The 21,992-nt window shown below is 36.4% G+C and overlaps 1 protein-coding gene across 5 annotated transcripts in view; it reads left to right on the plus strand.

Moving 5' to 3' along the window:
• The window catches only part of TBX1 (T-box transcription factor 1), a 45,912-nt gene extending 26,228 nt beyond the window's left edge, over positions 1–19,684 (plus strand). For 3 of the 5 annotated variants that reach the window (XM_077461669.1, XM_077461666.1, XM_077461667.1), the window contains 5 exons: positions 90–245; positions 11,161–11,228; positions 12,849–12,946; positions 15,884–15,967; positions 18,581–19,684. In XM_077461669.1, coding sequence (XP_077317795.1) covers positions 90–245; positions 11,161–11,228; positions 12,849–12,946; positions 15,884–15,967; positions 18,581–18,966 — 792 coding nt within the window. In that variant the 3' untranslated portion in view covers positions 18,967–19,684. The remainder of the gene's footprint in view (positions 1–89; positions 246–11,160; positions 11,229–12,848; positions 12,947–15,883; positions 15,968–18,580) is intronic. The other 2 variants (XM_077461668.1, XM_077461670.1) reach the window with 1 other exon arrangement.
• Positions 19,685–21,992: the final 2,308 nt, after the last annotated feature.

Consider the following 21,992-nt stretch of genomic DNA (forward strand, 5'->3'; position numbering starts at 1 on the left):
TTTGGGGAAATGTAGCCTAGAAGAACCATAGTTGCACTTGTGTGTAGTCCTGGAGATGGGGGGCTAATTGTGGCCGTGTCTTCCTGCAGATCATCCTGAACTCCATGCACAGATACCAGCCCCGGTTTCATGTGGTGTATGTGGACCCCAGGAAGGACAGCGAGAAATATGCAGAAGAGAACTTTAAGACTTTTGTGTTTGAGGAAACCCGATTCACCGCAGTGACTGCCTATCAGAACCACAGAGTGAGTATTTCTGGAGTTTATTACCGCTTCCAATGCATCATTTATCAGAGCCTTCCCAATGATGGATGATGGCCTGGAGAAGGAGAGAGAGGGGGGCCTTATAATGCAGAGCAGCCACTACCAGCAAAACACAGCTCAGAGTCTGGAAGAAAGGAGAGCAAGTCGTTTGCAAATAAATAGACTTTTCCTTTTACTGTTCCCATTTTCCAGCGATCAGTAAGGACATTTACATATGTCAAATTCACTTAGGAAAACGCTTCTTTGGGGAAGGCAGGGAGAAGTCTGTGCTTTTCTCAGAGGGATGAAAAAAACAGGGAAAAATCCATGTATTCCTCAGGTACAGGAGCAGGGAGAGGTCTATGGGGTGGATTTACTAAAGGCAACTAGACTGTGCACTTTGCAAGTTCAGCTGCACCAGAGCTTAGTAAATGAGGTAAAGCTTTACTTTACAAAGAATACCCCAGCACCTGCAAGGGAAAAAAAACAGCATTTTTAAATTTCTCATGATTGGATGATGGAAAGCTGCAGGATGGAAGTCCTTATTTACTAAGCTCTTGCAAACATACACAGTTTTAGTAAATTAACTCCATGTCTTTGTCAAATAGGCACAGAATGCAAGTACATGTCTGTGGGGTTATTTACAAAAGGCAAATCCACTTTGCACTGCAAGTGCACTTGAAAGTGCGTTGAAAGTGCAGTCGCCCTAAATCTAAGGGGTAGATCTGAAGTGAGGGGAAGCTCTGCTGATTTTATCATCTAATCATGTGCAAGCTAAAATGCTGTTTTTTATTTTCCTTGCATGTCCCCCTCAGATCTGCAGCGACTTTACTTCCAAGTGCACTTGCAGAGCAAAGTAGATTTTCCTTCTGTAAATAACCCCCTGTGTCTTCTCTGTTAGGTAATGAAGGCAGGGAGAAGCCTGTGTTTTTATCAGATAGGTGAAGAAGGCAGGGAAAATGCAATGGGGAGGATTTACTTAAACTGGTGCACTCAAAATTCGGGTGCAACTCTGCATAGTAACCTAACCAATCAGCTTCCAGGTTTTTCTGGCAAAGCTTAGTTGAACAAGCTGAAGTAAGAAGCTGATTGGTTACTATGCACAGCTGCACCCGATTCTGAGTGCCAGTTTTAGTAAATTCCCTCAATGTTCTCTCTGTTAGGTGAAGAAGGCAGGCAGAAGTCTGTTTTTCTCAGGTACAAGGCAGGCATAACCCTTTGTTCACACCTATGCGTTTTTTAGTGCATTTTGTGTTTTTCAGAAACGCACTACAGTCCATTAGGATGGTTTGCTATGGATCTAGTTCACATCTGTTCATTTTGAGTCAGTGTGCTTTTTTGGAAAGGATCAGGGATTTTTTTTCCTGCAGCAGACTGTGTTTCCTGTGTAATAGACTTCAATGGAGCACCAAAAATGCAAGTGTTGCATTTTTTTTTTTGGCTAATAAGAAAGTATGATAGTTCTGCTCATGTAGTGCTCTGATGCAACTTTACACTCTCTTACACTCTCTGGTACTCAGCCCCCAGTTACACCTGTGTGACCTGTCATAGGATTTGACCATTTTAAATCACATGACAAGTCGCACCCTGTTGTCCACATTGGAAGCGATTTTGAAAGTAGTTTCTGCACAATATTTTGCAAGTTCAGGTGTGACTTTCAAAAACATCTGTGCAGGATGTCTTCCAAGTGAGGTAAAGCAGCTCTGAAATACTTTAAGTGAAGTAGCATGATTTTAATGTCGCGATCGCTGTGACGGAAAAAAAAAGTTCAGTAGCATCAAAGTACTATAAGTTAAGTAGCGTTAAAAAAGTTAAGTAGCATCAAAGTCACACTACATGAACAGACCTGTCATAATTTCCTATTAGCCAAAAAAATGCAAAACACATTAAAAACGCACTTTCAAAAATGCAAAACATGCCAGAAAAACGCATCAACCGCAACCTGCATTGATATGAATTTAGCCTAATGCTGGCCATACACGAGTAGATTTTCATGTGAAAATATTCATACGTAAACTCGCACAAAAAATTCTTTGTACATTCGATAAATGGACAAATGTTGATCAAAAAAATCACTTGATTTTAACATTCAATTTTAAAATGAAAGGAATTCCAAAACAAAAAACACATACACTGTCTGAAAATCTGTTCATTCGAGAAATATTTTCCATCCTGCTTCTTTGAATTTTCTCATCACTGTGGTTGAAAATGAACGTCGATTTGACCCAATTAAAGCATGAAAATCTATACATGTGTGGCCAGCATAAGTCCATTCCTCTCTGTTAGGTGATAAAGGAAGAAGTCTGTATTTTTCTCAGAGAGGTGATGAAGGCAGGGGGAAGTTTATGTTTTTCTCAGGTACAGATGGCAGAGAGAAGCAGTATTTTTTCTCTCTTTGGCCTCATGCACACGGATGTAAAAAAAAAAAAAAAAAAAAAAAGCTGCTTTAACCACTTAAGGACCCAGCCTGAGATTTGTTGTTTACAAGTTAACAACAGTTTTTATTGCTAGAAAACTACTTAGAAAAAAAAACATATAAGGTTTGGGGGTTCTAACACCCTAGAGAATAAAATGGTGGTCATTGCAATACTTTCTGTCACACCGTATTTGTGCAGTGGTTTTACAAGTGCACTTTTTTTTGGAAAAAAAAAATTTGAATTAAAGAAAAAGGCAAAAGTAAAGTTAGTCAAATTTTTTTTCATATTGTGAAAGATAATGTTAAGCCGAGTAAACTGATACCCAACATGTCACGCTTCAAAATTGTGCTCGCTCGTGGAATGGCGACAAACTTTTACCCTTAAAAATATCCATAGGTGATGTTTAAAAAGTTCTACAGGTTGCATGTTTTGAGTTACAGAGGAGGTCTAGGGCTAGAATTATTACTCTCACTCTTTCAATCGTGGCGATACCTCACATGTGTGGTTTGAACACCGTTTTCAAATGCAGGCGCTACTCGCGTATGTGCTCGCTTCTGCACACGAGCTCGGTGGGACAGGGCGCGTTTAAAAAAAATGTTTTTCCTTATTTATTTTACCTTTTATTTTTATGCTGTTATTTAAAAAAAAAAAAAAAAAAAGTGTCACTTTTATTCCTATTACAAGGAATGTAAAAACCCCTTGTAATAGAAAAAAAGAATAACAGGACCTCTAAAATATGAGATCTGGGATCAAAAAGACCTCAGATCTCATATTTACACTAAAATGCATTAAAAAACAAAAACAGTTTGTCATTTGAAAAAAAAAACTGCCCTTTAAGATCTATGGGTGAAAGTGACGTTTTGACGTCACTTCCACCCTGAAATGGTATGGAGATGGGTGGGGGCCATCTTCCCCTCACTCATCTCCATACCCAGCCAGAAGGACCCGATTGCCTCTGCTGCTGCTGATGGCCCTGGTAAGTGGTGAAGGCCCCCGGAGGGCAGCGGGAGTGGAGCTCTCCTGCCCCCGATAAAAGTGATCTTGCAGCAAATCCACTGCAGAGACCACTATTATCGGAAACCAGACCGTCTGCCGAAGAAGAGGATACCAGGGTTATGGCAGCTAGATCTCTTCAAAGTTAGGATGTATATAGGCGTGCAGTGGTCTGGAAGTAGTTAAGGACCGTCTGGCATGTTTTTTTTTTACACCTCTGAACACAGTTGCATGTTAGCTAATGTCCTGATGCACATGCAGGGATTTATACAGGTATTCGTGGGCAGCGTTCAGGGGTGTAGAAAAAACTGCCCCAAACTTGCGTTCCTGGAGAAGCATACTTGCATTTTTTTGGTGTTTTTTTTTGCTTAAGTGGGCATAAAAGTTTATAAAGCACACAAATGCACGTAAACAAGCGTCAAATAATTCTAATGGCCAGTAGAATGAGTTTGTGCAAACGCCTCTAAACGCTATGCAGATAGAAACGTGCATAATTGCAAGTATTTTTTAAGCTGAGATTTTTGTCCAATTCCTAACAGAAAGATCCAGTGTTCAGAGGAATTTCTCAATATGTCTGTATGCATGAGGCCTTTGGTATAAAAGGCAGGGAGAAGTCTGTGTTTTTTTTACTGTTGGCTGAAGAAGGTATGGAGAATTCTGTTTTCAGATAGGATGAAGCCTGTATTTTCTATGTAGTTATATGTAGAAGGCCGGGAGAAGGTCATGTTGGTCTCAGCTCTTGTTTAAAAAAAAAGGAACAATTCGATTCACAATCGGACACATATTGGTGTATGCAAAAATTTAATTTGCACTGTTGTGCCATGTATTGCAAGACTGGGTAAATCAATGTAACATAATAAAAGAAAAAAAATCCTCTAATGCAGATCCGAGTTTTAATTAGATTTAAACTTTTTCACTTGTATACTTGCAGTATTTAGCTCTGGTTGTAACTAAATTCCTCGCAAACCCCCGTTGAAAAATATGAGAAAAAAAAAAAAAAAACAGAGTATAGAGAGGCATTTAAGTAAATGATGCTGTATATGTGGGATTTGAGCACTCCTCCTCTCTGTCTTGGAAGCAGTACTATATATGCAGCAATCTATGCTGTTAGGAGAGTGCCTGGAGATGATGACTGTCCATCTGCTAAATCACTTGGCCATGTAGAGCAGGAAGTGGGGAGCAGAGGGCTCTGTCACTGATGGACATCAGGAGCCAAAAACTGCAGAAATTCAGTCACTAGGAAATAAAAACAACTCTGAAGCCCAGAGGGATACCATTACCTATGTAAACCCTAGACCCACTCTACTTTGACTTCTATGGCTTCCCCACTGCTAAATGTCAATCAAATTGTGTTTGGACAAATCTGCTTTTCTGTTTACCTAGATGTGCCAATCCCCATGTACAAACCTAGCACAAAGGAAGTGCCCATCACTGGTCAATTTCCACTAATATAATCAGGTAAACAACTGCAAATAAAGCAGCAGGGGCCTGCCTTTTCATCTAAATGGATGCAGGCGTTTGGAAGGACCATAGAATATTAAATTAGCCATTCAGATCTTAATTAGGTTATTCTTTTATTAACTTTTTTTCAAATTTAGATTTTATTATTATTCTTGTTACCAGTATTATTATTTCCTATTCATTTTGTTATGTTTTTATGATAATATTATTATTATTATTATTATTATGCATGATTTATCTAGCACCAACAGTTTACGGAGCACTTTACAATGTAGGGGGGGGGGGGGGCAGCACAATTACAGTACAGTTCAATACAGATTTTTTTTTTAACTATTATAATTTTTTTACATTTTTTTATTCACCCCAATAAGGTTATTCTCAGTTATCACATATTGGAAGGAGGGGTGTAGAATTAATAGCTATAGGAGGCTCATAGCACATACACAAGCACACAGCTCCCCAAAGCCAAGATTTTCAATAAACAAGTGAACTGAGGCTCATTGAGATCAAGGGAGGGCATCTGCGCAGTCAAGAGTGGCAGTGACTGCTCCCATCTATGAATGCTGTGTGCAGATTTTCTGAGCACAATCTTACAGGTTTGCAGGGAAAGAAGTGGTGTCTGCAGAGCTCATGTGAGGTTGGCATTTTCCTGATGACCTGGGACAGCTGCTCTCTTTCTCTCTCCCCCTCTCACTGCCTCTCTCCTGGTTTCTATCACTTTGACCTCTAAGTCTGAAACTGTCACTGAAAGGGCTTAAAGTTTGTTTTTCAACCCATTCCGGAAACTCACAATCACATACTTTATCCACGGATTTACTTAAATATAGAAAATGCCCTGCCTTGTCCCAGATGAATTAAATAAATACACACGTATGATTTAGCCAGCGATTTGTCTTAGCTGTTCTGCTGGTGACCCATCGATGTAATGTGGCGTATTCTTACAAGTGCATAACACACCCTCCTATTCTCCCAGCAGCTTGCCTGCTTTCTCCTCCAGCTAGCGTTACAACATCGTTTTTTTTTTTTTTAACTTATAGAGAAGAACCATATGTTCCTCTGCAGATCACCAAAACTGCTTCTTTAGACTATGGGCCACTAGTGGTTAAGCTGTATGTAAATTGTCAGGTTATGGCAATATAGACCGATCCAGCTTCTGTATTTATTGGGCCATGAGGTTGTCCACATAGACCAGATGTCTTCTCAATTTTTTGCCCAGTTCTACAAAGATTTGATGATGCAATCGATATTTACAAGACCGCAAAAACATGAAATGCTTAAAAGTGGGAATGATGGCTTTGTGACATTTTTGAACAATTTTACATGCTGTCGTTTTTTGTTATGATTTTGGTTTTGAAATCAAAATCACAGTTGCTATGCCATCTTCTGCATTCAATAACATCTCGTTAACCATAGGTTGTCACAAATGAGTTTGCTTGATATTTGCTAGTGTACCAGTTGAGCAAAACAAAATATAATTCTGTCTAGGTCTGGGCTAAGTCTCGTGAGAGTTCAGAGGAAGTCTTAGTACTCTTTATTTAAATAAATAACACTGGATCCTAATTCTAAATTTTGTGTTTTATGAGCTGTATTCAGTCTTAGAGTTAGGTTGTTTTTTTTCCGATAATTGGCACATTGAACAGTAGCTGTTATCTTTGAGATTGTAAGTGTTCTGGCTTTTAATGGGCAGATTTATCAAGCTCAGTAATGTGTTTTCTTACATAAATTTGCCTTTCTTTTAAATTATGAAAGGTATTTTGGCAATTAAATCAATGTTCTGTGGCTGGAATTCTCTACAATGGTTCCAGATGTTTTGCTTTCTTGCATAATCAATAGGTTTTGAATATTCAATAATGTGTAGGGCAGTAAGACAAAATACAGTTTTTTGTGATGTCAACAAATGCATGATTAAAATGAATATGGCTTAATTTTATTCAGTTTTCTAAGCGAACATTCTTTATTCCTTTAATGCCATTATTTTATAAGAGATGTCTATATTTAATAAAGTTCTAAAGGAAAATTTAGTCGGCACTTTGGCATTTAATTCTGTTAAATAAACCTGCCAGGTTGTCTGCATTCATGAGGTTTGAGGTTTGAATGTGAATAAAACTCCAGACATCTGTTATGACTCCTCCCTAATGTGGGATATTCATAAATAGTGCCCCCTCTATCAAGAGATTAAAATTTTGGCTAAACATAAATTCAACCTGAAGTTTCAAAATTATAATTAGATTAAAATTTTTACTTTTTGATGGAATTGTCAATAAATTGTGGCCCAAACATATTGCCCAGCACTCTATTAGATACCGAAGCATACTTGCTGCTACTAAAATGACCAGAAAAGGTGGCAGCTTTTTTGACTAAAATAAATACAGTGCAAATAGGTTGGAGTGCTTCTTGTTTTCTGTAAGCAACTCGTTTTAAAAAAAAAAAGTCAATTTCACAGCCAAAATATTTACACGTTTACTGATGCTGTCCCTAAAAACCATTGTGGTACTGTAACACTACTTATAACTTTAGGGCATCCCCAAACCTGTAATTTAAGGGGGTTGTGTATTTTCAATGTGGGCCTTAACAAATGCTTTTTATTTTATTTTTTTGGATTGGCAAGGTCCCCTACAGTTCTTCAAAGGGCCAAAAGTGACTTTGCCAAATTGTATTTTAATTAGAAAAATTGGGGATCAATCAAATTTAGCACATTTGTTTATTAATGACTCATGCAAGGTGTAATAAAGTCTATTCATAAGAAACCTGAATTTTTTGATCCTATTTTTCAACTAAAACAGAATCAGCTATTGACATTTTGACTTCATGTAGGTTTGGCAACACTGTTTGTAAGCAAATAAAATACCTAGTAAATAGTGCGTTTGAGTTGGAAAACCATTGATCAATATCCCCCTCAATGTTTCTCTCAAAATTGATTGTCAGCATTGATTGATTGTCGAGACTGATTTTCCAACATATTAAAACATTTTTTTTTATCTGGCAGCTCACTTTTATTAATCATCAGTTAGTTTGTTTTGTACCCTGATTGTTGTGATCAGTGTTTGGTTCATCTAATTTTGTGGAATTTCCAACCAGTCTTCTGAAGTATCAGAATGTATGTAAAAACCCTGCACCTAGAAAGTAGCTTTCGGAGATTTTAAAAGAGGAATTTTAGTTATGTCCCCCAAACCTGTGTCCTGAAAACAAATTAAATAAAAGTTATAAAATTTTAGTCCACACAAAGTTTTATTCCTTCTCTCTGTAATTCTCCTTATTTTTAAATACATTGAAAGCTTTAAATAAGTCTTGTCAATTTAGAATTTTCAAATTTTAATAATTTATCTTTGTGGATCACAAACACTGAGCTGGGGTAAAAATTACATTTTTTTTATAACTTTTTTTATAACTTTTTTTATAACTTTTTTTCCTTACCTAAATGGGTTTAAGAGAACATTTTCCCCTATAAACTGATAGGCCTTGAAAGTTAATACAGTCATCCTTTTTTAGTAAATAACCGCTCTTCCCTTCCAGCGGGCCAAGGAGGGAAGCATCTGGTCATTTTTTATACGAAGTTAATATAAATACATTGAAGTAGATTTACTAAAGGTGTAACCTTTTCAGCTAACCCAGTGAATCTATGTTCCATTCAGCTATCCAGGCAAGTGTAACGGAAATTCTTATTTTTACATTCTCCTGGAAACAAGTGGGTGTTTAATGTGGTGGAAAAGGGCCTGTTTAGTAAATCAACACAGCTGAGTCTTAAAAATTGTAATTATAAGAACTAACTTTCACCTCAACTTGAGCTGTAGTATTTATTCCCTGGGATTGATGTACTAAGAGAGTTCAAGAAGCACTTGGAATAGTGAAGCTGTGTCCTCCTATACCCAATCATGCACAGGGGAAATTAAATAAACACTACTTAGCACTACATATGATAGGATAATAATAATAAAAAAAAAAATAGAGCTTCACATTGCTAAGAGAACTACTCCTATAGTATTCTGAATATTGTATTTATACTTCCTATTATGTTTGGAAAAAACTGTTAAAATATGTTTGTTGTCGTTTTAATCAGGTAATTATAATATATATATATATATATATATATATATATATATATATATATATATATATATATAATTTCCAGCCAAGTCTTATTAAGCTACATCACAGTGGCCATCCTGCTGGTGGGAACACACCAGCGAATGGATCTCTAGAGAGAGCATGATTTGAACTTACCTGTATCTACTGCATGTATCCCTCTTTGTGATGTTTCCTCATTGGTTGGAACACTGCAGGATCTACCTCAACAATGAGGCAGCAAGGTGTTGCTTTACCAGCCAGTGTGGAAATGATGAAATAGTAACAAGTGCAGATTTTAGTGTTTTTGTTGGCCTCTCTAGCTTTCTGGTCACTAGTACGTTGTCAACAGCAACCGGTTTGCTAGTGTCCAGTCTGCAACTTGCCTTAGTCTCTATTCACCAACCCTTGTCAGTTACTGCTTGTAACTAATCCTGCAGTCCAACATCAGTAATGTGAAAATGCATAAAAATGTATGGCCAGCAGGTGGTGCTCATTTATCAGACTAACATTATATAAATTATTTTAAAAAAAACACGCTGTATAGAGACCAATAGCTCAAGCTGAAATTCACACACACAAGTGAATAAGTCAGATGAGTGAATTCTCCCCCTCCCTGACTCATACTGAGTCCCGTAGCCTCCCTCCTCAGAAAATCCCAATCCAGTGTCATTGGTAAACACTTTATTGAATGTTCACTTATGAAATTGTAAGAAATGTAAATATTAAAACAAAAACCATTAAAGATCAGTTAGAAAAAAACTTTTAAAAATTTAAAATAAAATCAACCAAAACCACTATATTATGAAGGGACTTTACTGATTAAAATTGCAATACACAAAACAGAGCCAAAGTCTGTTATACACTTTCAGTTTTTAATTAGCTTAGGAAAATATAAAACTTGAAAAGGCATTACTATAGTCAAGTGCTTTGCTTTTCTAGCTTTTGACTTTCCATATCTGCTCTAACAACATTTTAAAAAGAGGTTAAGCCCAATTTTAGGCCCAACTAACATATATGCAGATACAGGCGTTGTGCGTTAAAAAAGTAATGAAGTTCACATACATGGTTCATTCAAATGAATGGCTGTGCATATCAAAACACATAAAAACTAAAATATATTCCAAAAAGATGTGTGCGTATATATATATATATATATATATATATATAAAACATTTATGAACAAGACCTCAGTAAACCATTCTTTAACTGTTAAAATTATTATTATTTATTTATTTATTTATTATTAATTAAACAGATGAGAACTGATAAGGTTTAAATGTCACTGTTTCATAGCTCCTAATAAATATTTAAGTGTGAATTACTTTGCAGTTCTGGAAATCTTGGTAAATAGTGTAAAGTATAATCCAATAAACAGTGTAGTGCAACTTTAATCACAGATAGGTTGCGCTAATTGAGATTAGTTGTTTTGAGAAACAATGTATAATGTCTGATCTGTGGAGAATAAGATAATTCATACTCATGGAAACTGAAAATTGCCACTGTTTTTAGGACTTTACTTTTCATATTTTGTGTATTTAAATGTTATTAGTGTACAGTCACTTTACATTTTTATTAAACTTTTTTCCACTCTTTTTCTTTTTTCATTCTGTTAAAAATATGTAAAATAATGACTCCAATTAGAGGCCATTTTTTGGCACGGGAACAAGTGGAGGATAGTTGACATGAGCTTCCATAACCCTCAGATACCATTTCACCTTTAAAAACTACCTTCAATTCTCCTTCCCAATTGGCTCCAATGCATTTCACCAAAATGACAAAATCTGAGAAGAATTAAAGACTGCAGTTCATGGAAATTTTGCTAAATAATCAGTTAATGCTGACTGCTAAATCTACACATAGACCAATTCCAGCCCTCAAACAGAACTTTTGTATTAACTGATTTTGAATGAATGAATATCTTTTTTAATTGAGTTGATATTTTGAAGAATATTTAATATATATATATTTTTGCTTCATCCTAGATAACCCAACTTAAAATTGCTAGCAATCCCTTTGCCAAGGGCTTCCGGGACTGTGACCCCGAAGACTGGTGAGTATTTTCTTTTGAAAAACATTATTGTGAAAAATAATTGCAGAGCTAAAAAAAATTGCTCTCTCACAATGAATAAATGTGTTTTGACTATTTCCATTTTAACAGATGTGGATATACAAGCTTCATTCCTAGGACAGAAAAATCACTACAACCTTATATTTTCAATTTTATGAACAAAGTTCCTTTCAATAACAAAATCTTCACTAGCACTTGCACTGTATTGACTTTAGTTTAAGTGCAAGTGGCTGCATGCCTCAGACCTCAGTGCAAAATGTTTGCACAGGGATATCAAGAATTTGCTAAACCAGTATATGCAAAGCAGAAATGTGGATGAATGGTTACTAAAATGAATATATAAAACAGCTACTGTTTTATTTGAGCATTTTTAGTAAAGCCACTTGGCTTCTATTCTGTTTGTACTTAAATATACATCAGGAGTCATTTAGTAAATATGTAATGTTTTACATGAGGCATATTTCTATTTTTAATTACAGATAGCCAAGCATGGCTATGGGGAAACAGATTCATTTTTTTTTTAACTTGGCTGAATATTTGAGGTAGACAAAGGCTAATTGTGACATGGCCTGGTAAAAGAAGCTATAAGACATAGTTATTTGATTGGTTGTGCCTGAAGGGATTTTGCTTACCATTGGTGGTATTAAAAAAATAATAATCATATTTTGAGTATCTGCAGCTTCCATCAGCACTACTCATTCCTCTCCTTCCCATCATGAACCTGCTTGCCAATTATGTGGAAGATGAGATTCAGATCATGCATGTATATCAGACTACCCTTGTAAGTCTTCAGGTGGTCAACTCCCTTTAATAAACAGGCTGGATATGAAAATATAGGAAATAAATTGAAACAAAATGTAAGAAGCCCTTGTATGGGCTTGTTCATGCCGTTTCCTAAAGGACCACCTCTCCCTTACCAGGCTTCTGTAAACAAACAGGTGAGAGATGGCAGAGAGACAGGGTAGAGCAGGATAGCATAGAGATCTGAAAAAAACAGCACTTTTGCTTGACCTTCTTCTGACATTAATTTTTGGCAGACGGTGTGTATGTTACTAATACATCCCTGCCTGGAGAACAATAGTTCTCTAAGCTGCCCTACTCTGCTATCTCCTATTCTCCTGTGTCTAATCCACTTCATTTTACAAAAACGTGATGGAAAAAAGACAGTCCTTTCAACCATGTGATCCTAGCTTAAAATAGTATTGGAACACATTTATATAGTGAGTATCAGATAAGTTGAATTGAAAGTATATTCTGTCTGCTCTTCTGCAGTTTGCTTGTTATCAGCATTAGAGTTAGTATAGCACTGGAACTTATTTCCATTTCAGACCCAGATGGTAAATTCCATTGTCTGTCATACAATGTTTCTGGTTTCTTTAGAAGTCCTATGCTTGTTGCTTATTTTATCACTTGGCCATTTTTTAGTAGTATTATTTAGCCCCAGCTGTGCCATTGTACTGTTCTTTTTACATAGATACACTGACTTCTGGAAAAGCATATTTATCTTTATCTATATTTATCGTTGTCTCATTGATGTGTCCCAGTATTTAGCTTATGGTCACGTACAATTTGGGATTGACTTATTTCTGTTTTATCTGACAGGCCTAGGAATCATCGGCCAGGATCTCTTCCTCTTATGAGTGCGTTTGCAAGGTCTAGGAATCCTGTTTCATCGCCTCCACAAAATGGAAGTGACAAAGGTCAGTGAAATATTTCCAGCCTCGATGCTTATCAATATGCTGGCTCACATCATGTCTATGCTAGCAGAATGTATAGTACCCATGTTCTATTAAAAGAAATGACCCCATGAAAGCAAATAGTAAAAAAATCACGTCTAAGTAATGATAGGATATACTTTATTGACCTTTAGTAAACTAGATCCAGGGTTCCCAACAAGTGTACCCCTAGGGAATACTCCTGTTTGCTAAAGTACATGCATCTTAACAGAGTTTTAAAAAGAATATATAATTTATAAAACAGATCTCAGGTATGCAGAATCAGGGGGTACTGGTAATAAATTCAGCAATATCAAGGGGTACATACTTGACTTATCACTTGACTTGACTTGAATTAATCGCTTAACTACATGACCTATAATATGTCACATGATAGGTGTGATGAACAGTTGTTGCTCATTACAGAACTTGTCTATTGACCGCCAAATTTGCAGACAAATGGTAACTTCAATTTCTAAGTAAATTATTTGGAAACTTGTTGTTCAAATTAATTTATTCCAATTTTACAAGTCAGTAAAGATGTAGTTTAGCAGCAGCAGAAAACAGCATGCAGCACACTACACTTTAGTTATCTGACTGCATATTCAAGCACCAACACCAATCTACATTATTTCTGCTGTGCTTGGACAAGTCAGTGGAAAGAAGGGGGTGTAACTATTTAAGCTTTTTCTGCTTCACCCTGCCATGTTCCTGTCTGGCCCCTTGAGTTTGGAAATGCTAAAGGCAACACACAGAAACATTGTCAGCATTTTCAAAGCAGCCCCTAAAGAGGAAACCTTGATTTTGCATCTGGCTTCTTTCTTATAGGGTGCTTACATTGCTTGGGTCAGTTCCTGGGCTTAGTGTTAGGATCTAGTCATCAGGATCTTTGCCAGCTCACTTTATCTTCCTCTGCAGACCTGAGAGCTCTTAACAGTGCTGTTTTCATATGTTATGCAGTCTTGATCTTGTTTTGGCTTATTCAGCATGGTGTGGTCTTAACACTATATTATGATGGGTGGCCAGAGATAGGCATATCTCCCACCCAAAATGACAGGTGGCGCCTATGTACAAGTACTTGGAGGAAAACGTCACTATGTAGGAAAATTAACCTTTTCTGATATGTTTGAAAGTACTGTGTATCTTAAGAACCACTTCACCTGAACTAGTTGCAGATGTACCATATGTATATTCATCTTATAAATATAAGCCACACAAAGCCAATGTCCCCACCCATATTACAGCTATAAGAAGGAAAAAAGGAATACTACAAAATTGAGGTTATTTACGAAAGGCAAATCCACTTTGCACTGCAAGTGCACTTGGAAGTGCAGTCGCTCTAAATCTAAGGGGTAGATATGAAATGAGTGGAGGCTCTGCTGATTTTATCATCCAATCATGTGCAAGCTAAAATGCTGTTTTTTATTTTCCTTGCATGTCCCCCTCGGATCTACAGCGACTTTACTTCCAAGTGCACTTGCAGTGCAAAGTGGATTTTCCTTTAGTAAATAACCCCCAATATGTAGTCTAGAGATGTTACATGGATTATATATATAATTTGTAAAAACTGACATCCAGGACAATCCTGGCCACAGTCATAGCAAAATACACACACATACATAACTATCTGCTCTTATAAGGCTGCCCTAATTAACTAGGATAGAGACTTGGAAAAATCAATCAGAACCAGAATTCCAACTAGAGGCATAGGCTAGCAACATATAATACAAAAAATAGTTTAAAACCAATAGTTGAAACAGTTTATAAAGCAGTCTAAGAGCATGCTCTATATATATATATATATATATATATATATATATATATATATATATATATATATATATATATATTTATATTTATATAAATATTCTGCATGAAGATTAATTTTATTAATTTAATCAAACTGCTTAAGGCAAAGTACTAATATGCCTTTTTTCCAGCGTGCGGATAATATGCTATGTTCTCACTTTTCTAGTTTTTAAAGTAGAAACAATAATACTATTCCCTCAGAGACCAATTTAATATCACTTTACGCAACGTCTTGAAAAAATTAAAAATTATTATTTTTTAAACAAATTTACTAATCCCTTTTTGTGTGAGCAATTTAATGAAAATAATCTTAGTAAACTCTACTAAATCTACTAAAACAATCCACTCTTGACGTGGCTTACCCTTTATCCAGGAAGTCATCAAACGGCAGATTTGCTAATAGCCACCAGGAGAACCTTTAGAACAATATATATAACACTTATCTGTGAATAAATTGATAAAAGATAAATTCCAGCAAGCAAGAAAAAAGTGAAAATCATCAAAAATTACATTTAGGTAAATTTAGCCAGTGCATTTACTAAAAATGCATTTTTTTCCGTCAAGGTCATAACAAAATGTTATTATGTTACAAATGCGGTACATATAGTAATCTTTTAATCCAAGAACTTTACACCCAAAGCCAGTGCTGTTGTCTATATAGACCTATAGCTACATGGAGGCTAAGGAGTGTCTGAGAAAAGCAGGCTACAATATTCTTCTCTTTGTTGGCCTAAAGATGTATACATATATGAGCTATTGATTGTATAATATATACCTTGAGATGCGCCAAGACTTGCAGAAAAGTCAACATAATACAACTTTGATATTTTTCTACTATTTCTTAATTAGAAAGCGCTGTAAGTGCCTATATATATATGTGTGTGTGTGTGTGTGTGTGTGTGTGTGTGTGTGTGTGTGTGTGTGTGTGTGTGTGTGTGTATATATATATATATATAAATTACATCTATCAAGATGAGAGGAGAACCCCTCCTTATAGTAGAGAACCCCTCCTTATGGTAGTGCAGAAAAAAGTTTTCAAACCAAAAAGTACCATTTTCTTGCCTTCGTTTATTTTCAAACACTTCTGCTTATCAATGCCGAATCTATTTACAGGCTATACTACCCTACAGGAACAAGCAGAATTATTCAGTTGTGTACCTTTCACGAGCCTCTGCCACTATACGTGTCAAAATAGAGGTACATTTGCCTAAATGACCTTAGCACCCCAGGGTCTCCGTATGCGTATGCTTTCGTAAATGGGCTTAGCTGCAGGAGTTTTGCATGCTACTTACACTTCAGACTTGAGGTGTCACACAGTGGTACATTTTATATGTATTTATTTTCCATTATGCAGAGCAAACAGTTCTAGAGACAACAAGGGGCCTATCCTGTATAGCACACTTTGGGTCTGGTCAAATAAACGCAGTCTGTGTTTGTTTAGGGTTACACAACTTTAAGAAATTTCAAGCGTGCACATACTTGTCAGTCATTTCTTTCAAATTTCATCCCTATAAGAATGTCTTGTCAGGAGGACACAGGTTTGACTTATTCACAATGATGTGGATTGGAGGCTTTTTGCTTACAACAGTTGTGCTGCCTTTTCCTCCCCTGTGCATTCTGACTACAGAGTGCTGGAAAATGTGTGCTTTACTATTCACACAGGCTCTTCTGCATTGTTGGCAGCTTCTGTTTAGAACAATCACAAAGCCCCCTGTTTATTTTACTAACAGGGTGAAAGAACATCTGACCCATTGAATTCAGCATAGCAATAATAACAAATGAGGCTTTTTTACCCTTCTCCCTCCACCTTGGTCTTTGTATTTTCTTAATCTGTGCCCAGTATCAGCCTGTTGATATTATAATAGATATGTATTATTAAGTTTAAACTAAAGATGGAACAACATTAAAAATGTGGTTACTCCCCACCAATCATGGGGTACGTTTCCCCAATATGTGTTAAATATAACAAAAACAAAGAAAAAATTACAGGGAAATTAACCACACTCAAATATATCCCCCCAAAAAACATATTTCAATTGCCCTTAGTCCCTACTTATACAAACCCCAATGATACACAATATTAAAATTAGACAACCGTCATATTCTCCTGGAAGACACTATTAAAAAAGTTTGCCTATATAATACCGTATCCATATTTCAGTAATAAAAGTCTGTTGGTGTACAAAACATCAACGATTTGTACCAACACTCGTCCAATGCTTTCACGTACATGCATTGTTTGGTGTGTTTCTATTGAAGTATTTTTTTATACATATCCCTGTACAATTGGGTAGAGAAAGTGATTAAACGCTTTGCCATGTAAACAATTTTTACTTATTTTTACTTCTTTATGAACAAACCTCACATTTCAATTACAAACCATAAGTTGCAGACCTAATACTGTATGTGTTAGGGCTCATGTACACAGGGCAGTTGAAAACCCTTTCTGAACGCTGGAAACTTGACAGCTGCAAACGGACGGTGAAAAATATTCAGTTTACAGATTTTACATTCCAAGTTTATGAGCGTTGAGCAGCAGTTATGAGCATTTGAGGTTAGAATCGTTTTTTTAAAGATAACCTCAGGAGACCCTCCCAAATGCCCACAATGCATGAAAAACAAGTATTATTAACTATTTCAGCCATTCTGTGAGAGAAGAGAGAGCAGCGACAGAGAGAGCAGTGTACTTGTAGATAGCCATCTTATTTTTTGTTTTCACTATGAAACCCATCATGAGCATATGTGAGGAAATGCTCCTGATGTTGCTATTGCTGAGGCTCCAAAAATGTAGAAAATTGAGTTAGTGGACCAGAGTTTGTCACTACTGGACTCATCCATTGATGCAGGCAAGGTGAAATTTGTGTTTTTTCAACACTTTTATATGTTCAAAAATTATCAGAAATATTTTTCCCTTTAAAAACGCATATTATTATTATACAGGATTTATATAGCGCCAACAGTTTACGTAGCACTTGAGCACTACAGCTTGAGGGTAGACAGTACAAATGCAATACACTTTAATTCAGTAGGAATCAGAGGGCCCTGCTCCTAGAAATGCAAAAACTCATAAGCACAGTTTACCGCAGTCACACAAGGTTACAAACATTTGGCGTTTAAAATGCCAGTAAACTACAGTCTTGAGCGTGATTTTTCTGCTTTCAAAAAATTGCCAGTAGCCTCAACTGCCTCTTAACTACTAGAAATGACTGAGTGTACATGTACACATCAGATAACAGTTTAGCAGCTGTATTGTGTATGAGGCCTTAGTGTGTTTTTGACTAGCCGAGCTTTGAGAAAGAATGACGCATGGGCATAGTACCATCAACGCAATCTGCCATCCAAACTGGTGTCTAAAAGTTTATGGAAAAGGAAGTATAGTCTTTTAAATGACATGTAAAAATGATAAGCTAAATGCAAATATTCTGATAAAAGCATATCTAACATAACATTTTTAGGGCATAAAACAAGGAGTGCATTATACTGTCAGCTACAATATGAGAAGTGTCTTAGATACCTGTTGTTCAGTAATGCACTATACTGTACACTGCTGTTAAAGTTGTGTTTGTGATTAAGACTTATGATATCAGTAGTAAGGAAGGTCAAATAGGGCTAGGCACAGTGATTATATCTCTGTGCCCATAATGTTTTTTCCATAACCCTGATTTTGTTTTAACAAAATGTTCTTTTGTTAACACTTCCTAAGGCAGCCAACATAGATTTTTTTTTTTCTTTTTTTTTTCTTGAACAAGCAGGAAATTAGTTTCCCTGTTAATGAGATATTATGAAGTTTTATTGTCCTTTCTTTTTCAGATGGAGACAGCAGAAGGGAGTATGAAAGGGACACCAGTGGCACGCCATTACATGGGGACGCAGCTCACCAGCAACTGATGTCCAGAGTTCTTAGCCCTTCACTTCCTGTACCAGGTGGACTTGTGCCCCTTAGCACTAGCAGACCCAGTCCCCCTCATGAACTGCGTCTGGACCCACACTCTCAAGGTTCAGAACCTCTTCATCACCACCCATACAAGTATCCAACATCCTACGATCACTATTTAGGAGCAAAAACCAGACCGACCCCCTATCCCTTGCCAAGCATTAGAGGACATGGCTACCATCATCACCATATGAACCCAGCAGCAGCTAACATGTATTCCACAGCTGGTGCACCAAGCAGTTATGAATATGGGCCAAGATAACAACCAATGGAACAAAACAATCTTACTGACAACTATTTAAAGTTATTAGACAATGGATGTTTTATGCATGATTTTAATTGTTCAGTAGTGTATGCTTTGGATATTACATTACTGTTGAAATTAAACTTGCCCTCTCCCTAAACTCATTAGGGCAGACCTTCAGTTCCCATTGTGATTGTGACAGCAGCCATCAAACAAGCCGGGTCTTCCACCTAATCCTGCTGGGGCTGTTATGACAATATGTCAGGAGGAAGGACAAGCTCTACCAACAAAGGCACTTGGGAGGTGTCATTGACTTGCTGTGATGCTGTGCAATGGGTGCACACAGTGACAAGCTAGGAATAATAAAGTGGAATTCAGTACGTGTTCAGTTCTACCAATGCTACTGGATGGGAAAAAGCAGCTTCAGCCACCTCATCTGCACTGTTGGATGACTGTATCTTTCAGACTTACTTACAAAAGGGCATTGACTTCTGCAAGGTCAGCTGCACTATTCTTGCATAAATGAAGCCATATGCTTTTGTTGCTGTGCTCTTTGATTGTATTTTGTGAAAATAAATGTACAGTATGGTTCTGTGTATGCTCAGTGGCAAAGGAACTGTGAGGTATTAAGATACTTTTTTTTTTATTTTCACTATTTTGGAGAGTGAAGTGTTGGCTGCACTATTGTAAATGAAATTGCACATTCTGTGCTATTAAACTACAACCATGCAAATTATTGCTGTATATCTTATGTTCCTTCAACAAAATAGCAATCCCGTAAAATAAAACGGAGGTATTATTAGTTAAGCCTTTATCATACCCAATAAGAATTCACAGGTGCCACATCCCTATCTAGTAACATCAAAATAAAATGAATATATGGAATCGGACTGCAAATTAGAACTTGGAGTTGGGCCTCAATATAATAAAAAAATATATATATATTTATTGATATACAGCCTTAAAGACCAAATGGTCTAAACATGATAAAAACAGCAATGCAGTGAGCATAAGTTATAAACCACCACATATGTAGTACACAACATCTACATCAACACATGGCATGTATAAGGGAACTCAACACGTTTCAACTCAAAAAGTTGTGAGTCTTCTTCAGGGAGTTGGTACAGTGGTGAGATCTGTAACATAAATACCTATAAATAACGAAAACTAAAAAGGAGAAATTAACAAAAAACAAAAAATAACCTATATAAATACAATATATATGAATTATAACTTTCTTGGCATAGCATAATGTAGGATGGGTACATTCACCTAGAGAGACTGCAGGATGTATGTCTGGTGGTGCACAAAGGATGCTATAAGGCCTCCACACAAAAAAAACAACCAGCCACCTAATAGATGATACAATTGAAAATAATAAATATAACCTAACCAACATAACCTGGGCAATCAAGGTTATAAAGTAATTATATAAATAAACAAAAGCACTCACATAAATATGTTGATATAAGTGACATAGGGCATAGCATCTTCCAAATAGGCTACACTCTCTTATCTACCACGGGAAGATTTTATACTCTATTTGTCGCAAGGTTTTTCATCCTGGGCTATGCCTTATGTCACTCATATGTGCTTGTTTCTAACATACGCTCACTGCATTGTTTTTTTTATCATGTTTAAACCATTTGGTTTTTTTAAGACTGTATATCAATACATTTTTTTCAATTTTATTATATTATGGCATTATTCCTGGTGCTAAATTAGAGTCCTATTCCATATAAATATCAAATTATTTTGATAAAACAAATGCAGTTCTGCAACAGACAAGCAACTAAAGTAATACATCTGTTGATCCAACAACCTAATTCATATATCAAAGAATCAATGGTAAAATTATGTTTTATAAAGCCAAATGTTTTGCAAATAGCAGTGTATTTTGGAAATCTGAGTTTTGTTAACCTGCAAAGTAGTACTGCCTTAAATACTTTGCCAGGTTTGATCTAATATTTCCATATTGGTTGTCTGCAGAAATTACATTCTGCATGTACGTTTGTGCCAAATCATCCGATGAAGCCAAATATGTATGCTAAAGCCAAACCAGCATTGTTGTACGGCAGACTGCAAGTGTTCCTGAATTTTTATTTATTTACCTGAACAGAATTAAGCAACTCTTCTATTTATTTCCTTCTGGAGACTTACTGAAAATGTAATAATAAATTACAATGAAATTGGGCCTTCAATTTCTGAAGCTCTGTAGATAGAAATGGAGATACATTTGTAGATATGTATGTAGAGAAACAAAACCTGTTGAGAAATGAAAAAAAAAAATGAATGGTTGCTTATATAAATATTTTTCTTTGTTGGATCTAGCCTTGTATTCTTTATTCTATGTAATAATATGAGGAAACTGGTTAGTCACATAAGAAAATGCAACACAAAAAAATGTCCTTCACAGCATGAAGCAACATGACCGATATAGAAGAGGGAAATAGATTAAAAGAAAAAATGAATTCTTCTGAAAATGCAGTCATCTAAATGGATCAATGACATCCATTTACTTTGGAATTGCAAGACTAAAGGAATCTCACTTTTCAGGATTAGTAAAATCAGGTGCTCTGTTTATAGTGGAAAGTGTGTTATTTGCCCTGTACCCTTCTTAGCCCTTGTGCACACGGTCGGACATTCTGACAACCAAATCCGTTGGATTTTGTCCGACGGATTTTGTCCGAAACTGTTGCATACACACGGTCGGACAAAGTTGTCAGAAAATCCGATTGTACATAACGTGATGACGTTATTTCGTTACGACGGGACTACGTTCAGGCTAGTAGCCAATAGCTTTGGTCTAGGAATTTGATCTGAGCATGAGTGGCACTTTGTCCGTTGGAGTAGGCTACACATGATCGGAGTATGTCTGATCGGAGCATTTTGTCGGAAAATTTTACGGACAAGTTGGAAAACTTGGTCCGTCGGATATACCGACGGAAACAGTCTGATGGAAATCACACACAGTCGGATTATCCGACAAAACCGTGTGTACAAGGGCTTAGGGGTGCTACTTTCTTTAGAGTGATAGTGCA

This window comes from Lithobates pipiens, unplaced genomic scaffold (genome assembly GCF_037356315.1).
Source record: "Lithobates pipiens isolate NorthernLeopardFrog02 unplaced genomic scaffold, aLitPip1_a1.2 Scaffold_3, whole genome shotgun sequence".
NCBI classification, from domain to species: Eukaryota; Metazoa; Chordata; class Amphibia; order Anura; family Ranidae; genus Lithobates; species Lithobates pipiens.